At 34.9% G+C, this 11,987-nt stretch overlaps 1 protein-coding gene and 1 pseudogene across 1 annotated transcript; both read right to left on the minus strand.

The window, feature by feature from the left end:
- Positions 1–250: 250 nt before the first annotated feature.
- On the minus strand, positions 251–5,206 carry LOC109065247 (protein AMBP-like). The gene is made up of 10 exons (XM_042764770.1): positions 5,040–5,206; positions 3,790–3,932; positions 3,605–3,681; positions 3,413–3,529; positions 2,509–2,610; positions 2,369–2,415; positions 2,015–2,093; positions 904–1,071; positions 517–693; positions 251–399 (listed from the first exon to the last, which is right to left on the minus strand). Exons 1-10 carry the CDS (start codon positions 5,148–5,150, stop codon positions 371–373), a joined length of 1,050 nt encoding a protein of 349 aa, XP_042620704.1. The 5' UTR covers positions 5,151–5,206; the 3' UTR covers positions 251–370.
- Positions 5,207–6,595: 1,389 nt separating this feature from the next.
- LOC109065260 lies at positions 6,596–11,121 on the minus strand (annotated as a pseudogene).
- Positions 11,122–11,987: the final 866 nt, after the last annotated feature.

The following is an 11,987-nucleotide window of genomic DNA, read 5'->3' on the forward strand; positions in this document are numbered from 1 at the left end:
ATTTTAAAATGAATTTTACTGGAAATAAAATTTAAAAAAAAGTAAAATAAAATGTGTTTTATTTTTACTGATTTTTATTTTTAAAGAAAGCAAAAGAAGACTAAAAATAATAAAATGAAATATTTGACTGAGATTTATTTTTAAAGTGAAGGAAAACAGAACAATAAAATAAATAAAATAAAATAAAATAAAATAAAAATTCCCCCCAGCAGCACAGTATCGTAAAATGTCAAATGAAGTGCACAAGCAGTACATTGGACAGGTCTTTATTTATTGTGTTAATGTTGAAGTTAATGCCTTTTGGAAACTGATCCATGTTGCACTTTGCTGTTTGAAACAAAGTAATGCTCCATTTTCATTCCCACCATACTCAGTTCACTGTGAGAAACTCGTCATCTCCTGCAAATCCATAACAAAACGACACAAGCGTCAGAATTCTACTTACAATTTGGATAATAATATGAATGCCATTAATAAAAAAATCTGCTATTGTCTGGTGTAATGTGTGTGTCCCACCATTTCTCATCATTACGCCGCAGTACTCCTCACACTCCTTCTGGCTGTAGAATTTATTGCCATTGCCCTTGCAGCCTCCATATTTGAAGGACACACACTTTCCAGCGGCAGAGTCGAAGGCCCACAGGTCTGTGAACACTTTACAAGGACCAGCATCCATGGGCAGCCTGCAGGCGGCTGAGGGACAAAATACAGTGTGTAAAATAAAACCACACGCACACACACACACACACACACACACACACACACACACACACACACACACACACACACACACACACACACACACACACACACACACACACACACACACACACACACACACACACACACACACACACACACACACACACACACACACACACACACACACACACAAACACTCACCCTCAGTGCGGCAGCTCTGCAGACACTCCTTTTCAGTCACAAAGTTGTTCTGGTTCCCCATGCAGCCTCCATAAGTGAACATCTGACAGGCCATGATGGATGAGTTGTAATGGTAGCGCTGCAGCATCCCGAAACATGGACCCGAATCTGGCTGGGACTTACACGCTTCTACACACACACACACACGGGACATTTTATTATAATGTCAAAGCAATAAATTAACTCTTTAATTATAATAATTTTTAAATTATAGGATATATTATAATTTATTATAACGCTCTGCACTCTTTTTCACTCATAATTAAATAATGTAAAATTTGGGGTCATTAGGATGTTAATTTTTTTAAATAAATTAATACTTTTTTCCCAGTAAGGATGCATTAAACTGATCAACAGTCATAGTAAAAACATTTAAAATGTTACTAAAGATTTCTTTCTTTTTTTTTTTTAAATAAATTTTGTTATTTTAAACACTCTATTCATCAAGGAATCCTTAAAGTATCACGGTTTCCATAATATTAGGCAACAAAACTGTTCTTAATATTGATAATAATAAAAATAAATGTTGTTTGAGCACCAAGTCAATGAAACTGTAATCTTAATATTCAGTTAAAATTGAAATTGCGCTATTATTTCACAATATTATGGTTTTTACTGGATTTCAGATCAAATAAATGTAGCCTTTTTGAACAGTAATTTATAATGTATTAGTAATGTATACAGTACATATGCCTTTTTGTGACCTCAGTCATATCTGCACATTTAAAACATTTGTCACACCACAGGGCTAAAAAAACCCCCTGATTAATTAAATTAAATGGTTACCAACCAATAACAAGTTCTACAAAAAAAAAAAAAAAAAAAAAAACGCTAAATATACACTAATGTGTAAGTGTATATTTAGCGGATTTTTTTTTAATTAGTTAAAAATTTGTCAGCTACCTTCAAATCTATCTATCTATCTATCTATCTATCTATCTATCTATCTATCTATCTATCTATCTATCTATCTATCTACACACACACACACACACACACACACACACACACACACATATATATATATAATGACTATATATGAAAGCAGCACATAAGTGGCACTGTTACTCACCAGGTCCTCTAAATAAGGGCATATTGTCGTCACCCGATCCTTCCTCAGGAGCCGGCAGGACCACATTCCTCCTCGCCCTCTATTGAGATCGAATCACATGACAGGATTATTAATGACACTTACATGAATAATTCAATCAGATATGACGAATCTGTCATTATGTATTCATCCTTTGGGCATTGTTTGTCTCTTTGTATGGATTCAGCAGACTTTAAACGATTCAAATATTCAGCTTTTCCACAAAATACAGGGTTGGAAGGAACAATATTTTCATTTTTCATAGTAACTACTATTTTAAGCTAAAATGCTTTGGTTTCTTGTGTGTGTGCGCTGCAGTGATGGCGCGGTCTTCACCTGGATCTGTGGCTCTGGTGTGACCTGCACACCTGGAACACATTCACCTGGTCACACAAAGAGAGAAGGAGAGCCAAGAACAATCACATCGGGTCCCAATAAAAGGCGTGTTTTGCATTGGTTGTGTGTCCTGAGGATACCTTTGTTCTTTTTGATAATGATAGTGTCTTCACTCATTCCCTGCTCAGCCACCAGAGTCTTGAAGTCTTCGATGAGAGTGGGCCGCAGCTCCATAGCACGTCCTACAGGGTGAGAACAACGGGTCCTCAGTACTCACAAACACAAACCCTGATAACCACATCATCTAGGAACATTTTGCCGACGTTCACATTAAGTTATGCTAAATGTTCTTTGAATGTTCAAAATGTCCAGTTTTTCATACAAAGTTTTTAAAACCTTTTTTTTCTTGGTTACACAAACGATAAGGGAACCAGTGTTGCCAAGTCTGCAGTTTTCCCGCGGAATTGGGCTACTTTAACACTATTGAAGCGACCCCACTATGCGACCCCAATAATGTCATATTTACCCCCTAAAATGCGAATCTTACCAGGGGAACCCCGACACAAAACATGTATTTTACCTAGAGAGATATCAACTAGTATGTAAGCATGCAATGAATGTAGCTATTGAGAAAGCAATCTGAAGTTATTTGATGGGCGTTTGAGTAGAAATGAGATATCAAAATCATAGAATATAGTCTTGCCACACACACATTTGTCACATACTGTTTTTGTTGCATGCTAGCATTAGCATTTAACTCATTCAGTTCATACGTTTAGCACTTGCGGTGGCAGCTTTACCTCACAATCCTCACCATTTCTCTTCAACTGAAAAAGTAGTCATCATCATTAAGGGAACCATCACAAACTCCTCGTAGGAGTGCAGGGGGTTATGGGTAATATTATAAGCCCAAACGATGTAGATGCATTTGAAAATCCACAGAAATAGTATGCAATGCATGCTGCTTTGGTCGATTTGAGGTCAAAGCTGAGATCAGGAAAGCTCAAGTCTAAATGTTGTCCAAGAAGAATACAGATGTTTTACCGTAGAGTTTGACAGATGTAGTTTTTTCACCGCCTGGCTTTTGTTTATACATCACCACCAGAGCGTACTCGTTGTAGTTTGTGTGAACCACGTAGGCGTCCACATCAGCATTCCACTCTACATGAGCAAAGACATAAACGGTGAAATAACATGAGAAATCTGACTGATTGACAGCTGTGGTGCTCAACTCACTGGCATTGTGGTAGTGGAACCTTCCAGGTGTTTTGGTCAGCTGATACTCTCCACTGATGGATTTGCAGGTGCCATGTCTGCAGTATAAATGAGCAAAGCCTGTCATTCGGGGTCTCATGATGGGGTATGAGGGTGTTTATTCACAATAGTTTGTTCATTGTATGTGATATAATTGTGTGCTGTACCTGCTGCTGATGAGGGTCATGCTGATGGTCTGTGTTGAGCCACTGGATTGCAGCTCCAAAGAGCCGATGGCTGCATCTCCCTTATGACGCTTGAGCCATGGACACGTGGACGCTATCGCAATATCATACCATTTGCCCATGAATTACAGAGGAGACGAGGAGGTCAGATTAGGAGAAATAAGGTCAATTAGAATTTCATACCAAATATCATCTTAACACTCATATATATCACCTTAACACTCATATTAGACCTAAGAAAAGTGATTGAAATGTGTACAAATCAAATTCACTAGGGAGGACCTACAAACTAACATTACTATTTATTTATTTATTGTCTGTTTGTTGTTTGTAAAAAGGTCAACTATATATATTTCAGCTGAATATTTTGTATAACACTAGGTTATAATTATAATATTTATTATTGTTATTATATGATTTATTATTTATTTGAATTGATTTGTTTTAAGTTTGTTTCGTGTTAAAAAGGTTTTTATATTTTGTGTAATTTCTTGATTTATATAGCTTACTTTCTCATAAAATATTTGTCAATTAAAAAATTTAAAAAAACTAAAATACAAATAAGCTTATAACTAGAGATGATTTTTCTTTAACTATTTCATGAATTCATATTCATGAAACATTTGTTTCATATTAAAAAACATTGTATATATTGTATGTAATTAACATGTTTATTACAATATAAAAACAAAATCACCAAAATGCAAAGAAATAGCTTATACAATCTTTTAAATAATAATAACAAAATATTTATAATAATACAATTTTATTTGGTGGCGCCTTTCAAAACGCATATTTCATGAACTGCTTTCTTTGTTCCATATTTGTTTCACATTAAAAACAATTGTATATGTTGTATGTACATTTTTTTCATTTAAAAAAATATAGTTTATATATATAACATATTGCTAAAATGCAAATAAATAACCTATAAAACTCTTCAAATACAGATTGTTTTCTACAATTAGTGTAAATTAAACAGGTTGCCATTGTGACAACAGACCACATTTAGTGTGGCCATTGGGGCATGTTGTCACAGAAGAACAGTAAGTGATAAATGAACTATGCCTTTTTTGTCCTGGGGAATAACAGTTGAAATGTTGAGTAGTTTTTTGTATTCAAGGCAAAACTGACTATAAAGAAAAATTCTACAGGTGTAAAAAATGTGACAACTAGTCCTGATCTCCTCTATGCACAAACATTCTCTTAAACATCCAAAAAGCATAACTTACCCGGTTCACATCAAAGTTCTCCTGGGGCTGGAGGACGGGCTCATCGGGCAGCGGCCCAGCATGCAACAGGCCCAGGAGCGTCAGCAGAAACACTACAACAACACACTTCATCCTGACTGTCTGTGATCCAAATGAAGTTCTGAAGAACCACGACTGTCTCTATCATCCACAGGACATCGACCTGCTGGCCATGTGTGCAAAACCACCCCCAAAACCAGTCCAACAAAACAAACAGAACAAAGTTCTCCTTATCTGCCTATTGACTCCTGTTTGTGCCTTATGTTCTTGTTTGCTTTGGATGAAACAAACAGAAGATTTAATATTCACATGATTCTATTTAATATTCCCATAATATTCCCATAATTCAGTATGTAAGAGTTAAAAAGAGATGAGTTTCTTTTGCTTTATATAATAAAGGTTTTAAATTTCCAAAAAAAAGCCATATCCTTTACAATTACATTCCATTTATATTTAATCATTTAGCAGATGCTTTTATCCAAAGTGACTTACAGTACAAATGAGGGTAATAGAAGCAATCAAAACAACAAAAGAGCAGCAATGTAAGTGTTCCCCAGTTAGTTAAATGTAGTACACAGAGCAAGATTTTTTTTTTTTTTAAAGAATAAAAAGTAGACAGAAAAGAGATGAAGAAGTTAGTTTATGTAAAGGGGCTAAGAGTCAGTGGTTGTTTTGTGGCAAACATTAATGCCTTGAGTGCAAGTTGATGCACAGAGGTGTTGTAATCTTTTCGGCTTGTTAAAGACAAATTTTACTGCCGCATTCTGAATTAGTTGCATAGGTTTGATAGAACTGGCTGGAAGAACTGCCAAGACAGCACTGCAATAGTCCAGTCTGGACAGAACAAGAGCTTGAATAAGGAATTGTGTAGGATTTTTGGATAGAAAGGGCCTGATCTTCCTAATATTGTAAAAAGTAAATCTGGCAGAACCGGGCCGCTCTAACAATTCAGCTGATCATCTATCACAACTCCAAGGTTCCTGGGTGTCCTTGAAGGAATTGTGATTGATGCACATAGCTGGATGGAGAAATTGTGATGAAGTGTTGGGTTGGTTGAAACAACAAGCAGTTCTGTGCTAGTGAAGGTGATGGTCATTCTTCCGGCAAGAAACGTCTGGTAGACAAGCTGAGATGCGAGCAGCTATCGTCGGATCATCAGGATGGAACGAGAGGTAGAGTTGAGTGTCATCAGCATAGCAGTGATATGAAAAGCCTAGTGAAACCTAGTGAAGATAGAAAAGAGAAGAGGTCCAAGAACTGAGCCCTGAGGCACCCCAGTAGCTAGATGTTGCGACACCTCACCCTATCCTTTAGAATTAGATTTTTATTTACAATTACCAAACATCTGACACAAAAATTGCATCCAGTGAGCGTGACTTTTCAGTCACAATCACTCAGTAAGCAGTTAGCATTTTTTACTGTTAGCACAGAGTCTGTAAGAAAAGCTTCAACACAAGAGAAGAGATGTACTCATATTTACTCATTAACTTTCATTTCTCACGCTAAACTCCAGATGTGAGTCACATACACAACATGAACAGAATCAAAAAAAGTTTTATTTTTGCCAGCAAAGATAATCAGAGACGTGACAATACCTCTTTCTGTATTTCCACTCTTCTTCAGTGTTTTGATTCAGTGTTTTGTCAGCTTTATAGTTAAATATAACAACTAAGCACAGCAAATGACAATGACATCAGTTACAATTTTACAAACTGCCACAAAATAACATCATTTTGGCATATTAAGGTAAAGTTGTGTGTTTCTTCCAGCTCTAAATGTGATTGGGAACTGAAAGAGAGACAAAACAGGTAAAAAACAATGTTATAAAACACAATATACAAAGTTGCCAAACTGAATGAATAACTTCCAGCAGTGTCATGAGGTTATTGGTGATAAAACAGGGATTGACAAACTAGATTTGAAGCTCTCGCTTACCTAACTTCCTGAAGAAGGACAGTTTTCTAAAAAGACAAAACAAAAATTAGAAATTTTGTTAGAATTCTGATGAAAATATAACTATTTAGACAATAAATAAACACTTAAATGGTTTGTGAACAAAGGTTGAGTCGCACATTGATAATTGTCTGTTCTTGAGCAATTATTGGAGTGTCCAACAATGTATAGTCCTGATAAAAAAGTACTTTGGCCACACTTTAAAATATGACTGAATGTCACTCACTGCATCCAAACTGAATACTTCCCTACTAAATAGCATGCCAAAAACAGTATGCCAAAGTAGTAGTATGTCTGAATTCATAGTATTCGAAAACAGCAGCTGAAAAATATCTGAATGACCTACTATTTTTGCTTGGAATCTGAAGTGCGCAGTAGATAAACACTTTACTATCCCATGAGGCCACGGGAGAGAAAGTGAAGCATGAATTTCATTCATACTACCCATATTCATACTATATAGAACATACTTTTTTAACAGTTGTGAAATAAGTTCAAATTCAAGTGTAGTACATACTCAGACAGTGTGCAATTTCAGACACACTGTGTTAGATATCATACCAAATATTGAAAAAAATTCACTTCAAATGTCCTGTCAGAGTAAACACAAGTATAGACAGTCACTTCATTTATGAACATGAGCCATGTTTGACAACTATAAAATTATCCAAATATTATCCAAATATATATTGTTTTGAATAGTATTGTTTTATCAGTATTGCAATCCTTCTCCATTCAATTTTAAGTGTGGCTTAAAGGGATAGTTCAATAAAACTTTTCTCATCATTTACTCACCCTCATGTCGTTTCCAATCCTGTATGAGTTTCTTTCTCAACATAAAAGAAGATAATGTGAAGAATGTGGGTTACAAAGTAGTTGATGGTAGCCAATGACTTCTATACTATTTCTTTACATTCTGTGGAAGTCAATGGCTACCAGAAACTGTTTGGTTACCCAAACTCTTCAAAATATCTTCTTTTGAAAAAACACAGAAGAAAGAATCTACAACTGGTTTGGAACGACATGAGGGTGAGTAAATGATGACTTGTTGATGTTGACATTTTTGGGTGAACTTTCTAGATAAAGTCGAACTTGCAGGTGTAAGTGATTTGAGTGGTTTACCAGCAGCTGGTGGAGTCAGTATGGAGTCTTTAGGGAATCCTTGAGCTGTGGCATACACTCTGAACTTCTCCATCACATCCGTACTCAACTTCTCAGTACGACCTACAGTGAAATTAAAGGCACTCAGAAGAATTCAGAAAGTCAAAACAAATCTGCCCTCCCAGAAAGCTTGAGTCGATCCTGTTGTTAATCACAGGCTCACCATAAAGGGCCACTTGTGTGAACTCCTTGTTAAACTTCTTGTGTTTGAGGACCAGGGCGTACTCTGTGTAGTTTGTCTCCACCACAGTAACATCCTTCACCCTTCTATGACCTCAAGTAACAATAAAAAACTGAACTGTAGTATCTTTTTCTCAGTACTGATCAGTCATATAGGTCTTATATGTTGACTCACGAGTGCTGTAGTAGGTGAATACGCCGGGCACAGACGTCTTCTTATAAATGTAGATTAGAATGACAGCCAGTGGAACTGCATATGATCACACACAACAGAGACAATACTTATCATACAATGAGTGAGTATAATATGACATGACATGACATAAATATGATATAATATAATATAATTATTTTAGAAATTATTTTGAACTATTTTAACTATGACAAATGAGACAAGAATCATTATACAGTGTACTAACATAACATAACATAACATAGCATAGCATAGCATAGCATCGCATCGCATCGCATAACATAACAACATAACATAACATAACATAACATAACAACATAACATAACATAACAACATAACATAACATAACATAACAACATAACATAACATAACATAACAACATAACATAACATAACATAACATAACATAACATAACATAACATAACATAACATAACAACATAACAACATAACAACATAACATAACATAACATAACATAACATAACAACATAACAACATAACATAACATAACATAACATAACATAACAACATAACATAACATAACATAACATAACATAACATAACATAACATAACATAACATAACATAACATAACAACATAACATAACATAACATAACATAACATAGCATAGCATAGCATAGCATAGCATAGCATAGCATCGCATCGCATCGCATAACATATAACATAACAACATAACAACATAACATAACAACATAACATAACATAACATAAACATAACAACATGTAACGTAACGTAACGTAACAACATAACATAACATAACATAACATAACAACATAACATAACATAACATAACATAACATAACATAACATAACATAACATAACATAACATAAAATAACATAACATAACAACATAACATAACATAACATAACATAACATAGCATAGCATCGCATAGCATAGCATCGCATCGCATAACATATAACATAACAACATAACATAACATAACATAACAACATAACATAACATAACATAACATAACATAACAACATAACTTAACATAACATAACATAATAAATATTACATAATATAATAAATATGATAGAAAATTATATAATATAATAATATAATAATTTTAGAAATTATTCTTAACTATTTTAACTATGACAAATGAGACAAGAATCATCATACAGTGTGTTAATATAATATATTATATTATAATATAATAAATATAATAAATATACTATAATATAATATAATCATTTTTAGAAATTATTCTTAACTATTTTAACTATGACAAATGAGACAAAAATCATCATACAGTGTGTTAATAATATAATATAATATAATATAATATAATATAATATAATATAATATAATATAATATAATATATATAATATAATATAATATAATATAATATATAACAATTTTAGGATGATAATAATATTTTTGAAAGCATTCTAAATTCATTGTGAATTAAAGCTAAAACAATATAATATTTCTCATTATTAACTGAGTTAAAAGTGCTGTTGTTCTGACAATATTAAATTCTGAACCAGTTGTACGCTAAAAAAAAGTGCAATAGTATTGTATTGTATTATGTATTACATTATATTTTGTTTTACTGTATTATATACAAATATTTTTTCCTCTGAAATCAATCATAGGTGAAAATGAGTGTCCCTCACGTTAAACTCCACATGGTCATGTTGACGTTCCCGTTCTCCTTCGGCTCCACTGTGCCCACAGAGACGGTGAGTCTGCTTCTGTACCGCACAAAACCTGGAGAATCATAGGCCAGACCGACCCGATACCACCTCCCTGCAAACTGAACAAACAGCACACAACATCATGAGCATGATTAGAAAAGGATGTTTTGGAAAAACAACAGTGAATCCAGACAAAAATAATAAGCCTGATACTAACGGCCAAACAAAAATAGAACCGTAGGTTATTTGTCTGTTTATTCACTGATATTTTGTCTTCACTTAAAAATTTTTTTTTTTTTTTCATAAAATCTCATGAGGATGCCTCATGCCTCGAGAACTTGGCAGAAATCACCCATTCCTTGTTGCAGCACTGAGTGCGTGACCTTTGCCCTGAGCTCTGTTTGTCTGCTCTGTCTCTACTGTTAATGCAATCGTAATGGAGAGCGCCCCCTCAAACGACCCTGTAGAGCATTAACCTCATCAACACGGAGAAACAGATTGTTCATGTCAGTACTTCAGCCCTAGGCAAGAACAATTCAAACAAACATCACAACAACATTATTCAGCTGTTTAAATCTCACACAACACCAGCCTGAACTCAGCGAAGGAGTGGAAAACAGAATTTGTTGCTCCAAGTCCATAACTACCATAACTGAACATGCGACACTCCTACAGAGAAAGGACCTAGAGGTCATTTTAAAAAGCTTGAGTGTTGAAAACGGCAGGTAAAATACACAGCTGAAGTTCTTACTCTCTGAAGGTCGAAGTTTTTCTGCGGTTGGACGCTGGCGTGGATGTCAGTCAGGAGCATCAGCAAAAAGTTGCTCATCAAGGCGATCTTCATGGTGACGTTGTAGGAACACAGCCAGGCACTGTGGACTATTCAGGGTCTGCCAGCCACATTAGCCCCTCCCCCTCACCCATCCAGCCAATCACACGCAAGTACACACATCCAACTGAGAGACCATTCATTGAAGGTACCATGTTTGAAACTTACAAATATTACAATTTCCATCCCACAAAGTTGTATAAATGTTTCTTCTGTTTTGCAGCAAAAATATAGATGCAATAAAGTAAAAAAAACAGGAGCGACTGCAGAGAATTAATATATCTTTTTTTATTAATATTGATTCTTGGATGCCATTGTTTTGAAAGAGCATAATTTACAGCTAGTCTTTAAGACAAGAGGACTTCAGTGTGACGCAGCACACCTCACACACCTCTACATCAACACACACACACACACACACACCTTCCCTTCTCTCATCTGCCTCAGCGTGTTGTTCCTGAGTACTGAACAGAAACAGACAAAAGACAAGTGCATTTATGATCAGTCTTTTGAGAAGCGTGACAGATCGCCACAATTTATAAACAAAACCGAGGAAAAAAGGTCAGTTTTCTTCCTTGACTAACTTTGGTGCTCAATAAAACAAGATAAAAAAAAACAATATAACTTATGTTACTTGAAAATGGTTCTTTGTAGCTTTAAAGCTATTGACAATGCAAATAATAAGAAATCCACAGTAAGTAATGAGTTAAATATAAACCTGTAGGTATCCCTCATATAAGAATGATCAACATTAACACAATTTTGGATGGCAAATCAGCCATTCTGAGCATGAGGAGGGGATGTGATGTATTTACGTCCTGAATGAGCACAACCTTGTGGACAGACATGAGAACAACATTTCACTAACTGCAAGAGGAGTGTCACATCATCTCCAGAGAGGGGGAAAACTACAGAAGAACCACACACACTTGCACACGTAAACCG

Source organism: Cyprinus carpio, chromosome A10, assembly GCF_018340385.1.
Source record: "Cyprinus carpio isolate SPL01 chromosome A10, ASM1834038v1, whole genome shotgun sequence".
NCBI lineage: Eukaryota > Metazoa > Chordata > Actinopteri > Cypriniformes > Cyprinidae > Cyprinus > Cyprinus carpio.